This window comes from Bos indicus, chromosome 11 (assembly GCF_029378745.1).
Source record: "Bos indicus isolate NIAB-ARS_2022 breed Sahiwal x Tharparkar chromosome 11, NIAB-ARS_B.indTharparkar_mat_pri_1.0, whole genome shotgun sequence".
NCBI classification, from domain to species: Eukaryota; Metazoa; Chordata; class Mammalia; order Artiodactyla; family Bovidae; genus Bos; species Bos indicus.
Genome location: NC_091770.1, coordinates 72,187,856 through 72,210,338, shown reverse-complemented (window position 1 = coordinate 72,210,338; position 22,483 = coordinate 72,187,856). Strand labels below are relative to the sequence as shown.

General features: G+C 54.0%; 1 protein-coding gene across 3 annotated transcripts; it reads left to right on the top strand.

Moving 5' to 3' along the window:
* Positions 1-113: 113 nt before the first annotated feature.
* Positions 114-21,726, top strand: CAD (carbamoyl-phosphate synthetase 2, aspartate transcarbamylase, and dihydroorotase). Of its 3 annotated transcripts, XM_019970540.2 has the most exons (45): positions 114-418; positions 637-776; positions 2,595-2,724; positions 3,441-3,583; positions 3,746-3,887; positions 4,067-4,238; positions 4,416-4,601; positions 4,774-4,886; positions 5,206-5,351; positions 5,593-5,724; positions 5,850-6,083; positions 6,209-6,430; positions 6,625-6,813; positions 7,016-7,140; positions 7,330-7,460; positions 10,158-10,270; positions 10,510-10,754; positions 10,982-11,228; positions 11,574-11,672; positions 11,862-12,086; positions 12,173-12,355; positions 12,530-12,748; positions 13,012-13,179; positions 13,764-13,946; positions 14,095-14,199; positions 14,647-14,886; positions 15,134-15,215; positions 15,483-15,649; positions 15,809-15,973; positions 16,117-16,248; positions 16,438-16,639; positions 16,985-17,175; positions 17,330-17,470; positions 17,653-17,754; positions 18,116-18,212; positions 18,488-18,538; positions 18,827-18,871; positions 18,984-19,153; positions 19,264-19,338; positions 19,855-20,067; positions 20,252-20,377; positions 20,593-20,748; positions 20,850-20,951; positions 21,134-21,228; positions 21,340-21,726. In XM_019970540.2, exons 1-45 carry the CDS (start codon positions 337-339, stop codon positions 21,440-21,442), a joined length of 6,729 nt encoding a protein of 2,242 aa, XP_019826099.2. In that variant the 5' UTR covers positions 114-336; the 3' UTR covers positions 21,443-21,726. The 3 variants fall into 3 exon arrangements, with proteins under 3 accessions (XP_019826099.2, XP_019826100.2, XP_070655066.1); XM_019970541.2 differs by lacking the exon at positions 18,488-18,538; XM_070798965.1 differs by lacking the exons at positions 19,264-19,338; positions 19,855-20,067; positions 20,252-20,377; ... (2 more) ...; positions 21,134-21,228; positions 21,340-21,726 and having other exon boundaries at positions 18,488-18,549; positions 18,984-19,159.
* The last annotated feature ends 757 nt before the right edge of the window (positions 21,727-22,483 follow it).

Sequence of the window (22,483 nt, the reverse complement as noted above, 5' to 3'; positions counted from 1 at the left end):
AAAGGCTTCTTCAGCGGGGAGAGCTGGTTTTCACAGGTTTCCCTTAACTTCGCGCTTGGTAAGAGGTGACCCTACCCGCTAGCCTCCCTGGCCCCGCCCCTCACGCTCCCGGCCCCGCCCCTCACGCCGCCAGCTGCTTGCGCCGCCGCAGTCTGCCGCCGCCCAGAGCGCCTGGGCTCCTGCGCGGTTTACAACGCGCTGGGCTCTAGACAGCGGCGCGGCGAGCCACGTGGACCGACTCCGGGCGCGCAGTCATCTGGTGGTTCTAGCATCGACCGGGGCTTGCTGCGCTTTCCCTGTTCTCTGTGATCACCCCCGCCTCTGAGCTCCGTTCCCATGGCCGCCCTGGTGTTGGAGGACGGGTCGGTCCTGCGGGGCCAGCCCTTTGGGGCCGCTGTGTCGACTGCCGGGGAAGTGGGTAAGCAAGTCCGGGCTGGCTGCCGACCTCATCTGTCTCTCTGATGCCCCTCTCTGCCCAGCCTGCTCTGCTCAGACCCCGCCATTTTCCCGCCTGCGCACCCCCCTCCCCCGCCATTCCCCAGCCCGGCCCCCTCTCCGTATCCCTACGGCCCAGGGGCATTCGCAGTGCTCCGAAGGATGCCCTGCCTAAGCCCGAGCTGTGCCTCTTTCTTGCAGTGTTTCAAACCGGTATGGTCGGCTACCCCGAGGCCCTGACTGACCCTTCCTACAAAGCACAGATCTTAGTGCTGACATACCCTCTGATCGGTAACTACGGAATCCCCCCGGATGAAGTGGATGAGTTCGGGCTCAGCAAGGTAGCCAACACCAATGCTTGTTCTACATTCCTTTTCGAATCAGTAGCTATTAACTGTTAGTGAAGACACAGCCATTCCGCTAGTCATTCTAGAGAAAGCTGATACACACTGAAGTGATAGACAGGCCCTGTGCGCGGCTTGTTAGGTGCCTTGAGAGGCACAAAGTGCTGGATCAAGCCAAAGAATCTGAGCTCCGATAAGATTTTTGTGATCAGAGTTAAGCTTTAAGAGTGTATAGATTAATGGGAAAGAGATTGGAATATAGGGTCCCACCCTTCTCAATGGTAGTAAGTCCTAGTTTTCCTACCAAATCAAGTAAGCTGATAATCATCTAAACCTGCTTTACTTACCTTGCCTCATTTTTTTTTTTTACCACTTTTCAGTAGAGTTCTTAACATGTAGATAAGAAAACAGTTTCCTTCTCAGTGAAGTTTTGCCTATTCCTCCTCTGGAATTTGGAAACTAAGTTGCCCTCTGAGAGTTCAAGTAAAAAAACAAACCCAACAGGTGCATCATAGTCACCATAGCCTCAGTGCAGTATTCCTCAAAAGTCATTTTATTCTGATACTAGGCTTACTGAGCCTTTAATTCTTCATATGCTTTCACCACTCACCCTGACACTTGGGAGAAGAAACTCTAGGTAAAACACATGCCTGTTATTCCGGAAAGAACCACTCCTCTAACGACCTATGAATTTACTGTGTTCTAGTTTATAATGCAGTATCTTGGTTAATTTACGTCAGTCTTCAGCTTTGTCAACTCTAGATACAATGTCAAAGTTGAGTTTATACACCTGCAAAATTGAGGCCCTGACAGAACCAAGATGAGTAAAGCCTCCAGGAGCCCCCAGCCCACCACTGATGCTTTTGAAGCATATATGCCGAAAATGTATGTCCAGGATTCGACCATCTAGCCATGGAGCGTTCTGCCAGACTAGCCTTTGCATCCCTAAAGAACAGTCTCAACATTCATCTTTCTTAAACCTTCTACTACTAAGCAGATGTAATTTAAATAATGCCACTTCCTCCCCAATAAACAGCCTGTTTCTCTACTTAGTTATTATAAGCTTATGTATTGAGTAACAAATATGTTACTTTTTAAAATGATAATCCCTTATGGAGGGGGTGTAATAATCATGCCTAGTATTCTACCCTGAGCCTTTATTTTTATTGAGTAAGGTACTATGCCCCTGCCTGTTCTGTATTGTTTTACTCTGAGAATATGATCTTATCTACACTACCTTAATTTTCTGCTTCCCTGAGTAGCAAATTAACATCCTGAAGACAAGACCTTGTCTATTTGTGCTCATGCTTGCCCCCCAGCATCTGTTATAATACCTGGCATGAAGTGGGCCCTCTGTAAGCTTCATTGACTATTATCATATGTCAGGTATCTTGCTCTTGAGTTCGGAGTTCTCTGATGAAGGCAAATGAACACATTTGTAATACAATGTAAATAGCGAGACAAGTGAAAGTAAAAGTGAACTTAGATGAGTTCTAAGAAGGAGGCACAGCTGCAGTTGGTGAGAATGGGGGCGACTTCATGGAAAAGGAGATGAAAGGGAGGGAAAAGGAAAATGTCCTCTCAGTTATCACTGTCATATCAGTGCCATCAGGCACCCCAGGCCCATGTGTTCGGTGTTTCACGTGGGAGGCAGCATTGCTGATAAAAGCCAGAAGCATGAGGTGCTTGGCTTGTTAAAGGAATGACAGGTCATTCACTGTGGCTGAAGTGCAGGGTCCATGGCCCTCCAGTGGGAAAAGATGGCTCGGGGAGGTATGGGGCCCTGGGCTCCTCACCGTCTCCTTCTATCGACAGTGGTTTGAATCCTCGGGGATCCACGTGGCAGGACTGGTGGTGGGAGAGTGCTGTCCCACACCCAGCCACTGGAGTGCCAGCTGCACTCTGCACGAGTGGCTGCAACAACATGGCATACCCGGCCTGCAAGGTATGGCGCAAGCATTGCTGTGTCTGGATGGAACATAGGTACCCGGGTAGAAAGAAGTAAGAGAAGCTCTCTGTGGACCCTTGGGACTTGAGTCCAGGGTTGCGATAGAATGTACCTGATTCGACTGGGGGAAGGGACTGAGCTCTCACTCAGATGGGAAATTTCAAGCATGCAAAAGGAAAGAATAGGATAATGAATCCCCAGTTTCATCAATTCAGGGCTAAACTTATTTCATCACCACTACTACAACTTCCAGATTATTTTGGAGCAAATCTCAGACATAATATTGTTTCATCTACTGAAAGTTCAATATCTATGAAAAAGAACCCTTGTAAAAACATGATGACAATAACACTACCATACCGTTAACAAATTAACAGTAATTCCTTAATATCAAACATCCAGGGAGTGTTTAAAATTTTTCCAGTTTTCTAATTTTTTTAAAAAACCTGTTTGATAATATTCTTGTATTGTCATTTAGTGTCTTCTTTTGTCCCTTGGTATTACTTTCTATAAACAGATCTGGGGCGGTGGTTCAATTCAAATGTGGTACTTGGAGGCAGGAATACTTTATGGTGGGGTCGTTCTGGAAGGACAGCCCAGGATTTTGATGCCCAGAGGACAGCCATGGGTGACTTGGGCTCTAGAATCGAAGTCTTAACTTCCTGCATGACTGCACTGGGGGAGTGATCTCTCAGAGTCTGCTGTTTCAACAGGAGTGGACACTCGGGAGCTGACTAAGAAGCTGCGAGAGCAAGGGTCTCTGCTGGGCAAGTTGGTCCAGGATGGGACAGAACCTTCAACCCTGCCCTTCTTGGACCCCAATGCCCGCCCCCTGGTGCCAGAGGTCTCCACTAAGGTACAGAGATAGAGTGGGAGAGTGTTTCATGCTAAGCACAGTAGTTACACTGTGTCCAGACTGGTTGTGAACACTTGAGGGAGACCTGGAAAAGGCCTCCAGAATACAGGTTGTGTGCACATTATACCTACTATTCACAGCTGTCAACCATTTACTCCTCAGGTTCCCCAGGTATTCAACGCAGGGGGTACCCCTCGGATCCTTGCTTTGGACTGTGGCCTCAAGTATAATCAGGTCCGATGCTTGTGCCAGCGTGGGGCAGAGGTCACTGTGGTACCCTGGGACCACGCGTTAGACAGTCAAGGTGAGTAGCTTGGGTCTGTACAAGGCCTCAGACGAGCAGCGTGTGTGGAAGATCTGGTCCTCCGTCCAGCTGCTGAAGTGAGTTGCAGAGAAGAAGGGGGAGAAAAGGGCTTTTGCTCTAATGGTGTGTCTCTCTAGTTGAATTATAGATTTTGATATCATCTTTTCTGCCCACTCCAGAGTATGAGGGTCTCTTCCTGAGTAATGGCCCTGGTGACCCTGCCTCCTATCCCAACTTGGTATCCACACTGAGCCGTGTTTTATCTGAACCAAACCCCCGACCTGTCTTCGGGATCTGTCTGGGACACCAGCTTTTGGCCTTAGCCATTGGGGCCAAGACTTACAAGATGAGGTGGGGGCACAAGGGGTGGGGAGTCTTGGGAATGAGAATAGAATAGAGTTGGTGTTTATTAGTGTTGAAATTGGACTGGGGGCTGGTGAGAATCATGAGATCAGCCAGAGCTGGGTTTGGTGCAGGAGTGAAGGGAGGGTGAGAGGGGCCTGTGACTCAGGATGTTTCTGCCTCCAGATATGGGAACCGAGGCCATAACCAGCCATGCTTGCTGGTGGGCTCTGGGCGCTGCTTTCTAACATCCCAGAACCATGGATTTGCTGTGGAAACAGACTCGCTGCCAGCAAGCTGGCTTCCTCTCTTCACCAATGCCAATGATCACTCCAACGAAGGCATCGTACATGAGAGCCTGCCCTTCTTCAGGTAAGCCCACGTGGTTCTGGCACAATGCCTGGATCTCTGCAGCTCTGACGCCCACTGAGACTTGAAGATCAAAAAAGAAATCACAGCAATGGGCCCCCGTCAGTCTTCCCACTACCCGCCTTTGAGACCACCAGTGACGATGGCAGTTTTCATGATCCCCTCTCTTCAACAGTGTCCAGTTTCACCCAGAGCATCAAGCTGGCCCTTCAGATATGGAACTTCTTTTTGACATTTTTCTGGAAACTGTGAAAGAAACTGCAGCTGGAAACCCTGGGGGCCAGACAGGTAAGCACTTGAGTAGATCTAGGTTGGGGATCTAAGAACAGGCTCCAGGGTAGGCATAAGATGAACGTGCCTCGGGAAACTGAGAGGTGTTTGGGAGGTTAGGCAGGAGGGGTGGGAAGGCAACCAAGCCAAAGTGATTCATTCATGCTTCTTCCATTCAAAGGAACTCCAGAGTCACAAGTCCGGGTTTATGGTCCTACCTCTGCCACTCATTAGAGGCATGTCTTGTTCTGGTTTCTTCCGTAAAGTGAGGGGTTAATCTAGATGATCTCTCAGGTCTCATTCAACTCTAATGTACTGTCTTTCTTTGCCTCCGTAGTTCGAGAGCGGCTGGCTGAGCGCCTCTGTCTCCTTGGGATTCCCACCCCAGGCTCTGGGCTTACAGCACCACGAAAGGTTCTGATTCTGGGCTCAGGGGGCCTCTCCATCGGCCAGGCCGGCGAGTTTGACTACTCAGGCTCTCAGGTAAAGTGCGTCCATTGCTCCCCTCTGGGTGTGTGGCCCTCAGGATGAATAGGGCTTAGGGATGAACATTGGTTGTAGGGAACAAGTGACCCAAGTGAACTGGGAAATACACAGAAAGGTGAGAAGTCAGTTATTAGGGACTGAGAGTCCAGGAAAGGGAGAAGAGGAAGAGAAATGCTGGTCTAAGACCAAAAATCTTGCTTCTCTAGTCGAGGCTGATATGCCATCCTTATCCCCCTAGGCGATCAAGGCCCTGAAGGAGGAAAACATTCAGACATTGCTGATCAATCCTAACATCGCTACCGTGCAGACTTCACAGGGGCTGGCGGACAAGGTCTATTTCCTCCCCATAACACCTCACTACGTAACCCAGGTATGACTCAGGCGAGGCTGGACTGCAGAGAGGACCCACATGGGCCAGGCGATCCTGTGCCAATTCTGTGATCCCCTCCTTAACCCCAGGGTCTCAATGCCTGTTACACCTCCCTCCTCCCCCAGGTGATACGTAATGAGCGCCCAGATGGTGTGTTACTGACTTTTGGGGGCCAAACAGCTCTGAACTGTGGTGTGGAGCTGACCAAGGCTGGGGTGCTTGCTCGGTACGGAGTCCGGGTCCTGGGCACACCCGTGGAGACCATTGAGTTGACTGAAGATCGGCGTGCCTTCGCCTCCAGGATGGCAGAGATCGGAGAGCATGTGGCCCCCAGCGAGGCAGCGAATTCTCTTGAGCAGGTTCAAGGGCTGGTGGGAGGAGACAGGTGGCGTTTCCTTGACTGCATATTTTCTCTGGGCCCAGGAGCCCTCTGCACAACACGCAGTCAAGACCTAATCTGTTTGTTCATCTGTGCTCATTGCAGGCCCAGGCAGCTGCTGAGAGACTGGGATACCCTGTGCTGGTGCGCGCAGCCTACGCCTTGGGTGGCCTGGGCTCTGGCTTTGCCTCTAACAAAGAGGAGTTGTCTGCTCTCGTGGCCCCAGCTTTTGCCCATACCAGCCAAGTGCTGGTAGATAAGTCCCTGAAAGGATGGAAGGAGATTGAGTATGAGGTGGTGAGAGATGCCTATGGCAACTGTGTCACGGTGAGTGATGGAGGAGGGGCAGTCGTGTAAGGCAGCGTGAGCTGTTGTAAGAGCCCAGGCAGGGCTGAGGTCTTTGAGAGTTTTGTGTCCTCACACCCAGGATGGGCGCATCTCCAGAGGCAACAGGACCCTGGGATGCAGCCTCCTGCCCATCCTCACTCCCTATGGTGGTGACCTCATGGTCACCTTCACAGGTGTGTAACATGGAGAACCTAGACCCGCTGGGCATCCACACCGGGGAGTCCATCGTGGTGGCTCCAAGCCAGACGCTAAATGACAGGGAGTACCAGCTGCTGAGGCAGACGGCCATCAAGGTGACTCAGCACCTCGGAATCGTCGGGGAGTGCAACGTGCAGTATGCCCTGAACCCTGAGTCTGAGCAGGTGAGACTCCAGGCCGTGGGGCTGATACTCTACTGCTGGAGCACCGTCTGTAATTTGGGGGCCTCTAGGCCAAGAAGCCTTTTAACCCTCCAGACCCTGGAGCAGAAACTAGGAATATTTTTGATAGGATTGGGGCTTTATCGTCCTGCCTTTCTGAGGCCTTCTAGGCCAGTTATCTAGTCTCTGTCCTCTCTCTTTGCAGTACTACATCATCGAAGTGAATGCCAGGCTCTCTCGCAGCTCTGCCCTAGCCAGTAAGGCCACAGGCTACCCACTGGCCTATGTGGCAGCCAAGCTGGCTTTGGGCATCCCTCTGCCTGAACTCAGGTACAAGGATTGGGAAGAGATGGGGTGGGGGTGGGGGTGAGATCGTGGGAGTTGGGGGAAGAAAAGCATTTATGGGACAAGGAATAGGAAAAAGACACTGGCCTGGGTGTGAGTGGGAGAGCACTATCTGCAAGCTCACCATTTATCTCCTGCTCTGTCCTCCTGGCAACCCCACCTGATGGCCCGCAGGAACTCTGTGACAGGGGGAACGGCAGCCTTTGAACCCAGTCTGGATTACTGTGTGGTGAAGATTCCTCGCTGGGACCTCAGCAAGTTCCTCCGCGTCAGCACAAAGATTGGGAGCTGCATGAAGAGCGTGGGTGAGAGACATATCCCAAGAGACCCCTCCTCAGGTCACCTCACGGGGTCCCGCACATCCCAAGAACCTAGAATGTCATAGAGTCAGCTCCCTGGCAGCTCTTGTATGAGCAGCTTGTTGTGAGCGGTTTCTCAGAACTAATAGGGATATTTCCAACTAAGATAGTGGTTCTCCCCAGGGGCGAGGATCCAAGGCATCTGGAAATCCATATCCACACTGCCTCCACTTCCCAGATGGCATGTCAGAAATCTTGGAATGGGGTGATAGCCATCAGATTCTCATCTCTTGTGTTACAGATGAGTAAGCAGGTATCCACAGTGTGTGGCTGAGTAGAGGGCAGAGCCAAGAGCTGAAAACTGGATCTGTTGCTAGTTGCATGTTCCTCTGTTACACTGTGTTACCTGTCATGGGTGAGACCAGTTCCATGAAACTCCACCCACAGTGTTTCATAGCATTTTGCCTTTGGCCTCATCCCCAGGATGTTAATCCCAATGACAATTTGTTCTCCATGCTTGTTTAAATACCAGTATTTCAAGGAAATGACTGCTGTTTACTGTGAACTCTTCTAAGGCCAAGTCAGCACAGTGGCAGCCATGCCAAATGTATCACCTCTGGGCACTTCCTGCCATGGTCGCTAAATTAAATTAAAAATAATAATAATAATAATTAATTGATCTGGTGGCGCTGGGTCTTGGTTGCAGCATGCAGGGTCTTTCTTTAGTTGTAGCATGCAAACTCTTTGTTGCATCACATGGGATCTCTAGTTCCCTGACCAGGGATCAAACCAAGGCCCCCAGCATTGGGAGCATGGAGTCTTAACTACTGGACCACTGGGGAAGTCCCTCACATGTTTTTCAATACAATGTTTAAGATCAGAGCAGGATGTAAGAGAAATTTCACAGAAACAGAGACAATTAGTAATGAATGGATTTGATGGTCAGCTTCTAGGCAATGTTAAGAATGCTGTAATTGAGTTAGTATGCTGCCTTACAGTGACCCTTTCTTTAAGTTTCCTTAGTTTGTCGTCCACAACATTTCTACTAAAACAAGCATGTGCATGTACCAAGCTGCCACCAGCTAAGGATAACAGCTTTTTACTGTGCTCCAAATTTCCATTAACAGCAGTAGTAGCCTTTAAACTTGTAAGTCTAAGCTCAGATATTACTTGATTTTTAGAAATCTTACAAGACTGCCAAGTTGTTCCTTCTGGAGATGAATTTCTGTTATGTGAAAATTATAATAAACATGGGAACGAAGCCATAAATTGTAGCGAAGAGAAGTGGATTGAAAATAGGACAAAGATTGATTCCTAAATGAGAGATTTAAGTATTTTATATCTGAGTATTCTTGGAATTTGATCTTCTTTGGTAACTCTTTGTAACTTTTATTATACAAGTAAGATGCATGAATCATTGAGAAATTAGAAAAGGTAGTTTTACCAAAGAAGAGTAATCACCTATAATCTTATCACACAGACATTAATTTGGGGATTTATATGATTCTAGTATTTTTTCTAGGCTTGCATGTGAGTGCATTGGGTTTCTCTTTTCCCCAGGATAAAAACTTTTATCATATAACCACATTACAAAGAAATTGAACAAAATCGCTCATCTTTTTCCTTAACACTACCAGTACCATCTTGATGTTTTTGAAAATTTTTGTAAAGAAACAAATACTAGAATTGTAAATAGAAAAATACATTTGGTAAGAGATATTTGAAGACTCTAGGGTAGATTGTCAGAGGACATGAACAAACTTCATTGATGAGGAAATCAATAAGCAGGCCTGGGTATAGGAGGGAAGTTTCCTCTTAGTAGTAGTTAGAAGAAATCTAGTTAAAATGAGAGAATTATTTTTACTTGTTGGCAAAAGTTGTTTTAAATGACTATACCCACTTCTTAAAAGATTGGTTAAATTTATATTGGGTTGGCCAAAAGCTTCGTTCAGGTTTTTCATAATAGCTTATGGAAAAAGCTAAACAAACATTTTGGCCAACCCAATACTTTGTATTATAAAGCACAGACTTCTACAAAGCAATTAATACTTATCAAGGGCCAAAAAACATACCTTGCCTATTGCCTATGCACTTCTGAAAATATATCCTCAGGAGATAAACTAAATCCCAGATAGCATTACCGCCTTATTTACAGTGATGAACACTTCAAAGCTAAGTGTCCTTCAGTGAGTGAGCAGTCACTTTATGGAAATCACACAAGAGTTAAACTGCTGGTAACAAAGTCACACACTAATGTGAGAAAAGCTTACAATGAGGGGAAAAGCAGGATAAATGTTTACGTAAACTATAATCTTGTATAAAACATTTGGAAGAAGTACTCTAGAGTGATTGTTGGAAATATGATTAACCCTGAGTGAATTCAAAGAATAATGGGATCATCTTACTACCCAGACTTTTAAAAAGTTTTAAAGGATGAGCCAGATCCCAGGTTACATCATCACAATGTGAATAAAGGAAACCAAATAAATGGATAACCATCAGTGATTGGGCCTCTGTGATTGTTCAATATCCACATGAAAATGGTAGGGAGAAAAAGCTGCAAGTGTAAGATTCTCAATGAAACAACATAAATCCACCATTGTGGGCTTGAGAACGTCCCAGAGAGATTTGACGGTAAACTACCGACATTCTGGGCAACACCAGTGCCCCCTGGCCCTCAATCCTCACATCATATTCCTCCAGGTGAAGTCATGGGCATTGGGCGTTCTTTTGAGGAGGCCTTCCAGAAGGCTCTGCGCATGGTGGATGAGAACTGCGTGGGCTTTGATCACACGGTCAAGCCCGTCAGTGATATGGTAAGTGGCTCCCCTACCCGTGACAGCACTCTCAAAATGTACCCTGCTTCTTCTCTGTGTCCCCAGCCCCCAAGCTTGTTACCGGTAATACTAGTACCAGTCACTAGTGGACTTCGCTGTGTTTTCACTTTGCTGAGAATTCTGTGGTTTCATTTTTCTTTATTATGGGGATGTATCATTAGACTTGTTTCTATAGGTGAGGAAACTGAAGCTTAGCTTGTCCGCCCTCTCCCCATTAGGAGTTAGAGACTCCAACAGACAAGCGCATCTTCGTGGTGGCAGCAGCCCTATGGGCTGGCTACTCAGTGGATCGCCTGTATGAACTCACTCGCATCGACCGCTGGTTCCTGCACCGGATGAAGCGGATCATAGCACACACCCAGCTGCTAGAGCAACACCGTGGACAACCTTTGCCCCCAGACCTGCTGCATCAGGCCAAGCGCCTTGGCTTCTCAGACAAGCAGATTGCCCTCGCGGTCCTCAGGTCAGGGATGGTGGGAGGATCTCAGGCTGAGAACCTGGGGCAGAGAACCTTTGTACTCCGAAAGGGCCCTCAGGAGGAAAAGTGTGTGTGTGTGTGTGTTGGGGGGGGTGTTGGAGGCCACTGCCCTTCATCCCTGGGATTTTCCTCTCTGATTCCTCCCTTGGATCTCTGCCCTCTGCTGGGGCCATTCCCCACTCCCATGGTCTATATTTCTGACCCTTCTTTAGCACAGAGCTGGCTGTTCGCAAGCTGCGTCAGGAACTAGGGATCTGCCCAGCAGTGAAGCAGATTGACACGGTTGCAGCTGAGTGGCCGGCCCAGACAAATTACTTGTACCTGACATACTGGGGCACCACCCATGACCTCACCTTTCGAACACCCCATGTCCTAGTCCTTGGCTCTGGCGTCTACCGTATCGGCTCCAGCGTCGAGTTTGACTGGTGTGCCGTGGGCTGTATCCAGCAGCTGCGAAAGGTCTCCAAGCTCATCTTTCATATGGGTCTCTCTGCTGTACTGATCAGCTTCCGCAGCCGCCTTCCCCCCATACTTGATCCTGGCACTTTCTATTCATTACTGTGCCTCACATCTGTCATAGGGCTTTAATGGGGTTGGGGGTCCCTTAGGCCGTCCTGTGCCCTACACGTGGTTCCTCTCCAGAACTCCGTGTCTACTTTTCCAGTACCTTCCCTCCCAAGGCAGGCGTCCTGTATAGCAATTTCAGACAGCCAAGGCAGTACTCTCTGAAGTAGGGACTTGGGCTTCCTTTCCTCATGCTATCCACCCACCTGATTGCTGAATATCCTTCCCCTCCTATTGCAGATGGGGTATAAGACCATCATGGTGAACTACAACCCAGAGACAGTCAGCACCGACTACGACATGTGTGACCGACTCTACTTCGATGAAATCTCTTTTGAGGTGAGACGGGTGCAGGCTGCCTGTGAGCCTAGGTGGCCTGTCAAGTAGGAGCAGCTGGCAAACGTCAGACTCTTTGGAACCTGTGAGGTTTGAGGGGGTTTGGGTGAAGGATAAAGGGCGGTGAGCAAGAAGGCTCAGGCCCCTGACCCTATCTGTTAACCACCACCTGTTTCTCCTCCTTTACTGCAGGTGGTGATGGACATCTATGAGCTGGAAAACCCTGAAGGTGTGATCTTGTCCATGGGTGGGCAGCTGCCCAACAACATGGCCATGGCTTTGCATCGGCAACAGTGTCGGGTTCTGGGCACCTCCCCAGAAGCCATTGACTCAGCTGAGAACCGTTTTAAGTTCTCCCGGCTCCTGGACACCATTGGTATCAGCCAGCCTCAGTGGAGGGAGCTCAGTGACCTAGAGGTGGGCTGGGTCCTGGTCAGGGGCTGGAGGCCAGATGGCATCATGGGTGAGTGTGCGCAACACAGCTAAGCTCCCTGTGCCCTTAGTCTGCTCGCCAGTTCTGCCAGACCGTGGGGTACCCCTGTGTCGTGCGCCCCTCCTATGTGCTGAGTGGTGCTGCTATGAACGTGGCCTACACCGATGGGGACTTGGAGCGCTTCTTGAGCAGTGCAGCAGCTGTCTCCAAGGAGCACCCCGTGGTCATCTCCAAGTTCATCCAGGAGGCCAAGGTGGGACGCTGCAGATGAGTCTCTGAAGGCAGTCTTTCAGCCACGGAGGCGACTCCCCTGTCTCTGATCTGGGAAGGACGGGTTGTACCAGGGCTCTTAAAGGCAGAGAAGCTTCCTGCAGGGGCAAGTGAGAGAAGGAAATGGCCCTTGCTGATCACCACCTTGCCCCCCTAGGAGATTGACGTGGATGCTGTGGCTTGTGATGGTGTGGTGGCAGCTATCGCCATCTCCGAACACGTAGAGAATGCAGGTGTGCATTCAGGTGATGCCACACTGGTGACCCCACCGCAGGACATCACTGCCAAAACCCTGGAGCGGATCAAAGCCATTGTGCATGCCGTGGGCCAGGAGCTGCAGGTCACAGGACCCTTCAATCTGCAGCTCATTGCCAAGGTAGTAAGAGGGGGCTAAAGAAAGGGACCCGAGGGCTGTGGCACCTCTTTGTTCTCTGCTGGCCACTGTGCTGGGGAACCCTCACTGCGGGAGGAGACCTGGAGGGGCAGGGTCACATCTAAGGCCCTCAGTGTTTGTGACAGTCAACCTGCCCCCTGTCCTGGGTTAATGACCCACAGAACAATGAGTGAGGGGAAGACCCGATTCACTGGGTCTTCTGCAAGCCCACTTGCAGAAGGCCTGACCAATCTCTGTCTGTCCAGGACGACCAGCTGAAAGTCATTGAATGCAACGTGCGTGTGTCTCGCTCCTTCCCCTTCGTCTCCAAGACACTAGGTGTGGACCTAGTAGCCTTGGCGACACGGGTCATCATGAGGGAAGAAGTGGAGCCTGTGGGACTCATGACTGGCTCTGGAGTTGTGGGGGTGAAGGTAAGGAAGACCGAAGCCCCAGGTTAGTGGTTAGCAGGGAGGCAGATAGCAGGAGGGAGTGCACTTGCTGCCCAAGCCATGTGCCCATTGACATATAAAGCGAGTACCTCCTGTGGGCAAGGCCTTGCTAGGTGGTCAGGGCAATAAGATGGCCCTCCTCCCTGAGGAGTGTCCACTCTAGTGATGGGAGGCAAGAGAAGTCAGCTCCCAAACAGCTTGTTTCTAGAATAGCGTGTGATAAACCTGCAGAGTAGAGACCGAAACGAAATGCTCAAGGAGGTGCCACTTCCACAGAGGGTGACCCGGGAAGGTTGACGAAAAGAGGTGGTATTTGGACTGAGCCTTGGAGTACAGTCAAGATTTGAGATTTGCTGAGCTTGTTGAGGAAGTGTTCCAAGGCCAGGGAGTAGCCTCATGGAGGCCGAGGGAAGTGCAAGCACGTTTGGGAAGTAGCCAACGATTGGCGGGTTCATGTAGGGCAGTACAGGGAAGGCTCACCCCGTGTGGAGAAGGCCGAGAGAGGGGATCATTGCCACCCCTCCTGCTGTAGGGATGTGGGCCGCTCTCACCTCCTGCTCCCTCAGGTGCCCCAGTTCTCGTTCTCCCGCCTGGCGGGGGCTGACGTGGTGCTGGGTGTGGAGATGACCAGTACTGGGGAAGTAGCTGGCTTTGGGGAGAGCCGCTGCGAAGCCTACCTCAAGGCCATGCTCAGTACTGGTTTTAAGATCCCCAAGAAGAACATCTTGCTGACCATTGGCAGCTATAAGGTAAGAACCCATGTGGGGAGTGGTGGGGTGGAGGGTAGGGTGGGCCTTGAAGAGGTGGGGGCGGGGTACAGATGGCCATGGCTCCCTGGGCCAGGGCTAACTTGAAGTGGAGGACAGGAGAAACACACCCTCATCCTCCTTTCTTCAGAACAAAAGTGAGTTGCTCCCAACTGTGAGGCTGCTGGAGAGCCTGGGCTACAGCCTCTACGCCAGTCTGGGCACCGCTGACTTCTACACAGAGCATGGTGTCAAGGTATGGGGTGACCCCCCACACCCAACCCACCCACTGCCCACCCTCTGAGATGTGAGAGCACCCAGGATTCTCTCCCTGTTTCCCTGCTATCCATGTCATTGTATGAATCATCTGTTCCACGTAGAACAGTAGAGTATACAGAAAACGAGAGAAAAAAATCCGTCGTGATCTTTCCACCACTGTTAACATTCTGGCATATTTCCTTCCATACTTTCCTCTGTGTATTGTGTGAGCTCCATATTGCAGAATCCTTGGTAACCACAGTGTAAAGATTTTCTGGTCAAGAAAAATGCTTTGCCTGCAATAGAGTGAAGTGGCCTGGTCCCCCTGCTGTGGGTCCTCTGTTTCTTCCTCGTGGGCTCCTGGGCCACCTCCCCACTCCCTTCAGGCTGGCCTCCTGGCCCCCTGCCAGGCTCAGGTTGCTCCAGTCTTGTCTCTGGGCCACAGGTGACGGCTGTGGACTGGCATTTTGAAGAGGCAGTGGATGGAGAGTCCCCACCACAGCGAAGCATTTTGGAGCAGCTTGCTGAGAAAAACTTTGAACTCGTAATTAACCTGTCCATGCGTGGGGCCGGGGGCCGGCGTCTTTCTTCCTTCGTCACCAAGGGCTACCGGACACGGCGCCTGGCCGCTGACTTCTCCGTACCCCTCATCATTGATATCAAGTGCACCAAACTGTTTGTGGAGGTAACTGAGACCCCCGGCGCTGGGACTGGGGCAGCCAGTGTCAGCAAGGGAGGAAGCAGAAGTGAGCATGCTCTGGGGCTGGGGAATCTCGGTATGGAGCGGCCTCGCTAGTCATCAAGCTTTGTGGCTGCAAAGAGAGAGTGTGGATGTAGAGAGGCAGAAGCCTGGTTTATGGGAAAACCCAAGCCCCATCTGCAGCTCCCAGGCTGCCCTTCGATCTTTGCTGACCCTGATTTTCCCCCTGCAGGCGCTGGGACAGATTGGGCCAGCCCCTCCTCTGAAGGCGCATGTTGACTGCATGACCTCCCAGAAGCTCGTGCGGCTGCCTGGTAAGCACATCTCGGGAGAGAACCTGGCTCCTGGACATCAGTAGGGGCTACGGTGAAGGATGGCCGTGGGGCCCACTCCGCCCTGGACTGTTCAGAGTGGGAATGGCCCAGAAGCTTCCTCACTGAGCTCTTTATTCTCCATCCGCGATGCCCCTGACTGAGAGTTTCACCACCTCTCACTGGTGTCAGTCGCTGCTTATTTTCCTACCTTGATGCCTGTCGAGTCTCTGACTCTCCCTCCAACCTGCTGCCTGTGTGTTCTCCCAGGATTGATCGACGTCCATGTGCACCTGCGGGAACCAGGGGGGACACACAAGGAGGACTTTGCCTCGGGCACAGCTGCTGCCCTGGCCGGGGGCGTCACCATGGTGTGCGCTATGCCCAATACCCGGCCCCCCATCACTGATGCCCCTGCCCTGGCCCTGGCGCAGAAGGTGAGCCCTGGTTCTCCTGCTTCCTGGTGACCCACATCCCCCACCTGCCTCCTCCACCTCCCTCTACCCTGCTCCCTCTACCCCTCCCCAGGGGCCAGGCCATGTGAGCCAGGCTGGCACAGGTGCCGACGGGCCCTATCTCAAATGTATCCCTTCCAGCTGGCAGAGGCCGGCGCCCGCTGTGACTATGCCTTATTCCTCGGAGCCTCGTCGGAAAATGCAGGGACCCTGGGCACTGTGGCTGGGTCTGCTGCGGGGCTGAAGCTCTACCTCAACGAGACCTTCTCTAAACTGCGGCTGGACAGTGTGGCCCAGTGGATGGAGGTAGGGGGTGAATGGGGGCGGGGCCAGCCAGCCAGTGCCCCTGGTTTGAGGGCCTCCTCACGGCAGGCTGGCGGCGGTGCGAGTCGGGAGCCCCGCGAGGGCTCGGGCGCTGCAGGGTCCCGGAACCTTCTTCCTGTCCCCAGCACTTCGAGACATGGCCATCCCACCTCCCCATCGTGGCCCACGCCGAGCGGCAGAGTGTCGCAGCCGTCCTCATGGTGGCCCAGCTGGCCCAGCGCTCGGTGCACATCTGTCATGTGGCACGGAAGGAGGAGGTGAGAGCCCCAGGGGCTCCCCTGTGGCTTTCCCAGTGACTCCAGGTGATCAGGATGGTCCTTGGGGGCAGGGGCGGCTCAGCACGCCTGCCCCGTGACTTTCCAGGAGGGGAGGTTGGATGCGGGGACTGTGCAGGTCAGGGCTTCGAGGGACTCCCCCCACCTCGAGGTCTCCCCGCTCTCCCCCAGATCCTGCTGATTAAAGCGGCTAAGGCGCGGGGGCTGCCGGTGACCTGTGAGGTGGCACCCCACCATCTGTTCCTGAGCCATGATGACCTGGAGCGTCTGGGGCCCGGGAAGGGGGAGGTTCGGCCCAAACTTGGCTCCCGGGAGGACGTGGAAGCCCTATGGGAGAACATGGCCATCATCGACTGCTTTGCCTCCGACCACGGTGAGAGGGCCCAGGACGTAACCCCTGGCCCAGGGGATCTGGGCCAGGACCTTGGGCTCCATGAGGCCTGGGCTTGGTCTGGGTGGGACTCCAACCAAGTTCCTGGTCTGTCATAGGCACTTGATAGGTATTTACTGAGAGAATGAATGAGCAAATGAGAAATAGTAAATGAGAGAATCTGGGTGGAAGGTGTGGGCCCTGAAGATGGCAGCAGTCCCAGCTTCCCTGTCTTAGGATTCCCAGGAAAAGCTAGAGTCGGGGTTGGTAGCAAGGCCTTTCCTGGTGGCATGTGTGACTCCCCAGGCGTGGAGGCCACTGTCCTGAGGGTGGTGCTCTCTCCCCCAGCCCCCCACACCGTGGAGGAGAAGTGTGGGCCCCGGCCTCCCCCCGGCTTCCCAGGGCTGGAGACCATGCTGCCCCTGCTGCTGACGGCAGTGAGCGAGGGCCGGCTCAGCCTGGACGACGTGCTGCAGCGACTGCACCACAACCCTCGGCGCATCTTCCACCTGCCCCCTCAGGAGGACACCTATGTGGAGGTGTGGGGTGGGGCCAGGGGCAGGCGGGCTCTTCCTGAGCCCCCTCAGGAGGACATCTATGTGGAGGGGTGGAGCCAGGGGCTGGTGGGCCTCTCCAGTCCTGGGAGAGGGTTCATGTGGCACCCGTGCCCATCATGACCCATGACTCTGGCAGGTGGATCTGGAGCACGAATGGACAGTCCCCAGCCACATGCCCTTCTCCAAGGCCCACTGGACACCCTTTGAAGGGCAGAAGGTGAAGGGCACCATCCGCCGTGTGGTCCTGCGTGGGGAGGTGGCCTATATTGACGGGCAGGTATGTGTGTGGCCCAGGCCTGGGCAGTTGTGACCTGCTGGGTGCCGCTCTCTTCCCACCCCAGCAGGTCTGCATGGTCCCACTACCCTTCCAGGCACAGGTCCCCGGGGCATCTTTTCTGCTTGCCAGCTTCCACCTCTTGACTGCCTGGCTCACTTGCCCTCCCTGCCTTCTGTCCGCAGGTGCTGGTGCCACCCGGCTATGGACAGGACGTCCGCAAGTGGCCCCAGGGTGCTGTTCCACAGCTCACGCCCTCGGCCCCGGCTGCCAGTGAGCTAACCACGGTAATTTTCAGGGCTGGGTGGCGGGCCTGGGGGTATAGTCAGGAGAAAGTATAAACAGCACAAACATTTTAATTGGTGGTTCAGGGGCAATGGAAGGTTCGTCACTTAACAGTTAAAATCCTCACCACCTACCCTCTCTACTGCAAATTAACTCAATTTAGGAGGTTTCCTGTGGGAAACACTAATCCATTAACCTAACCAGAGAGAAATCTCGAAGAGCCCAGAGGGCCACCCCTGCTGGGGGCAGCCCAGTGGGAGATCAGGTTGAGGGGCGTGATGGCGTGGACAGGAGGCAGTTTGGCTTTTCTTGAGGGACTGAACTTGAGGAGGATCACGTCACTACCCAGTGTTGTCTCTCCAGACCCCGGAGAGGCCCCGCCGGAGCGGCCCAGCACTCCCTGATGGCCGCTTCCACCTGCCTCCCCGGATCCACCGAGCCTCTGACCCAGGTTTGCCAGGTAAGAGAAAGATCCTGTGACTCAGAGGGTGGGGCCGCCTGGACCTAGACACGAGTAGGGACGGGCTCCTCTCCCCCGCAGTGTCCCAGGTGGCCCGAGTTTGGGGGCTCTGTGGCCTCAGAGCTATTCCAGTCCCTCCATCCACTTCCCTTGTCCTTCCTACCACCCCAATCCTCATCTGACCCCCTGTGCCCCCCTGTGCCTAAATCAGCCCACCCAGCGTGAGGTAGGCATCCCCCAGCCTCTTCTCACAGGCCCTTTTTTGTTGTGGGCAGCTGTGTTCCTCCGCCCAGGAGCTGGGACCCCATGGGGCAGCAGAGCGTGGGGTAAAATCCAGGTTGTCGGTTGCTGTGGGCCTGGCTGCCCCCCTTGCCTAGGATCCCTTTGCCAGCTGGGAGGGTCCTGGGAGGGCACTGCTGATCACACCCAACAGCCCCTGTGGGAAATCATGGGTCCATGCCCAGAGCTGCCACCCCTGCCCTCAGCTAACCTACTGCCGCTGCCGTGGTGTGAGTTGGTTTAACACAGACACTGTGATCCAAAGTCCCAGGAAGCTGGGGCTCTTCACACACCCCAGCTGCAGGTTTACATCTGTCCTGTCGCCCTGTTTGTAGCTGAGGAGCCAAAGGAGAAGACCTCCCGCAAGGCAGCTGAGCCAGGTGAGACACTGCCCTGAGCACACACTCGCTCACCTTTGGGGACCTCTCTGGTCTGGCCTGGGTAGGAGGAACCCTCTGACCAGCCTCTTCTGCCACGCCCCTCACTCTGCAGAGCTGATGGGAACCCTTGATGGCATCTGCTACCCTCCACCACCAGTACCTAGACAGGCGTCACCCCAGAACCTGGGGACCCCTGGCCTGCTGCACCCCCAGACCTCACCCCTGCTGCACTCACTAGTGGGCCAACATATCCTGTCCGTCCAGCAGTTCACCAAGGATCAGGTGCCTGGGGGAGGGAGGAGGGGGCCACCCAGAGCTGTGAGGATCTGGAGAGCTGGGGCCAGGAGCCCTGGAGGCCACACCCTTTCCAGCTGACTCGGGATCTTTCTCAGATGTCTCACCTGTTCAACGTGGCACACACGCTGCGCATGATGGTACAGAAGGAGCGGAGCCTCGACATCCTCAAGGTCAGGGTCAGGGCTGTGGGCTAAGGATGCAGCCCCAGTGGGCAGGGTTCCAAAAGTAGTCAGAGGGGTCTCCCTCCCCCACCTTGGGTTCCCCCATGGGAGTCCGCACCCTCCATAGGTAAGCCCTGCTCTGATGGTCCTGCTTCTGTAGGCCGCCTCTGCGGTGGCCCTCTTCTGATCCGTATGCAGCTGCCCTGCGAGCCCTGAGTACCAGCACACGGGCCCAGTAACCCAGTCCCTTGGTTGATACTGATGTCTTCGTGGGAGAGAACTGGGTATTTCCTCTCCCAGAGAACAAACGTCTGATTCAGATGCTTAACAGTAGCTTTTTGGAGGCAGACCTTTAGCTCACAGGAACACACTGTTGGAGATGCCAGGGCCCCAACGGGACACAGGGAGGTTTGGGGGAAGGGTTTTCTCGGCACCCCTCTAGCACACATTGAGGAAGCAGGCAGCAGCCCCACATGCTCCCCGGGATGGACACAGCTACACACACACACGCATCTTGCCTCCCAGGGGAAGGTGATGGCCTCCATGTTCTACGAGGTGAGCACACGGACCAGCAGCTCCTTTGCAGCAGCCATGGCCCGGCTCGGGGGCGCTGTGCTCAGCTTCTCCGAAGCCACGTCCTCCGTCCAGAAGGGCGAGTCCCTGGCTGACTCGGTGCAGACCATGAGCTGCTACGCTGATGTCGTTGTGCTGCGGCACCCCCAGCCCGGGGCAGTGGAGGTGAGGCCAGCCTCTGCGCCAGGGCAGGATAGATTGGGCGGGACCTGCAGACACTGCCTGTAACTGCAGGTCTCAGGTAGGGCCAGATGGGTGAGGGGACCCAGGAGAAGTGGGACTGTGGCGGGGAGTGGCGGTCCCTGAGATTCAGAAGAAAGGATTCTCCTTCCTTGTCCCCGTGTCACAGCTGGCAGCCAAGCACTGCCGGAGGCCAGTGATCAACGCAGGGGACGGGGTTGGAGAGCACCCTACCCAGGCCTTGCTGGACATCTTCACCATCCGGGAGGAGCTTGGGACGGTCAATGGCATGACGGTAAGAGTGCAGGGGGGGCTCGGAGGCCTGCCCTGGACAGTCTGGAGAGGGAGGCAGGTGGGAAGCAGTTTCTGCATTTCAGAGCCTGTTGCATCAAGGAGGCTTCCATTCTGGTCCTGAGGCTGAAAGCTTCAAAATGGGGGTGAGGAGTGTGCTCAGTCTGGGGGCCCTCCTGGTGACGGGCTGCCACCCACCCCCACCAACTCCCCGCCCAGATCACGATGGTGGGCGACCTGAAGCATGGCCGCACGGTGCATTCGCTGGCCTGCCTGCTCACCCAGTACCGTGTCAGCCTGCGCTACGTGGCGCCCCCAAGCCTGCGCATGCCCCCTGACGTGCGGGCCTTCGTGGCCTCCCGTGGCACCAAGCAGGTCAGGCCCTGGGAGGCTTCCCGTGGGGGGGGTGGGGAGGGACCTGTGTTGGGCGGTCAGTGCAGGCACTGCGCTCACCCCGGCCGGGCCTCACCGTCTAGGAGGAATTTGAGAGCATCGAGGAGGCGCTGCCTGACACCGATGTACTCTACATGACACGCATCCAGAAGGAGCGCTTCGGCTCCACCCAGGAGTATGAAGCAGTAAGTGCGAAGCGGGGACGAGCAGCCCGGGGTAGCTGCTGGCATTCCAGACTAGCAGCCAGGAAGGCTGGGCCCCTCGTTTGTAATAACTGCCTCCAGGGACTGGTGGTGGGGGACCAGGCTCCATGGGCTCGTAGCCACCGCGGCCCTGAGGTGCTTACGGGGCCCCTCCCTGCCCGCAGTGCTTCGGCCAGTTCATCCTCACTCCGCACATCATGACCCGGGCCAAGAAGAAGATGGTGGTGATGCACCCAATGCCCCGTGTCAATGAGATCAGGTGACGTGGCATCAAGATTGGGGCTGTGCTTGGGGGCACGGGGGCGGGGGCCTACACTCAGTCCCGTTCAGGCTGTCTTGGGCCGGGCAGTAACTCTGCCTTCTCTTGCAGTGTGGAGGTGGACTCAGACCCCCGAGCAGCCTACTTCCGCCAGGCAGAGAACGGCATGTACATCCGCATGGCTCTGTTGGCCACCGTGCTGGGCCGCTTCTAGGGCCCAACCCCTCAGCCTCTGCTCAGGCCCAGCTGCTGGGCATGGGAGCTCTCGCCCTCCACAGTGGCTGCACCCCGAGTAGCTGCTCTGGGGCATCCAGATGGCTTTGTGCTCAGATGCACACATGTGGGGACCATGCTTCAGACCCTGGACTGGACTGGAGCCATCTAGCATGGAGGTAGGGCCTCAGGGGTTGGGGCCCAGTTGGCGCATCTCCCTTCTCGCACCTCAAATCTGTATAGTTACTTTTTCACTGACTTAATAAAGCAGCTGAGCTGCCTCTGCTTCTCACTTCCTTGAATGTATCCTGGCTTTAGCAGAGGATGCTAAGTCCAATAGGCAGAGCTTTCTTCTAGAAAATGAGAAGAGTTTCTCAAATACAAGAGCACCTTGCTGGGCAAGCCCCTGTTCTGGCCAGGGAAGCAGGCAGACCCCATTTTCAGAGTGGTGGCTTTTGGAGGTTCTGGGCAGGAACATGCCGTTCTCTTGGTGCTGCCGAGGCCTGTGTTCCACTGAGGAGCACACTCCACTGATCCACATCTGGCCCTCTTTCCTCCATTCAGGTGCATGAGTCATGGGGAATGGAGGGCTGGGAGTCTGGGCCCTGATGGCGAGGTTCATTCTTCTCTAGGCCAGCGGTCCCCAACCTTCTTGGCACCAGGGATCACCGATTTCGTGGAAGACAGTTTTCCCATAGCGGGGGTGGGGGGTGGGGACAGTTTCAGGATGATTCAAGCTTATTGCATTTACTGTGTACTTCAATGCCACTAGTCAGGAAGGTCCTGGTCCATGACCAGGAGTCTGGGAGCCCCTGCTGAAAGCCTTTATTCTCCTCTGCTGTGGTCAGTCCTCTCCTCAGGGGCTCAGGTGACCATTGCATCCTCAGAACCTCAGCTGCCATCCCTGGGAGGAGCACCACACACACCCCCCCAACCTCCAACCCCAGCCTGCCCCCACAACCTACTCTCCCTGGGAGACCACCTCGCTGGATTTTTTAGGCTGGACCAGGTCAGGGATGCTGAGGCGCCCTTTGGCTGGGGA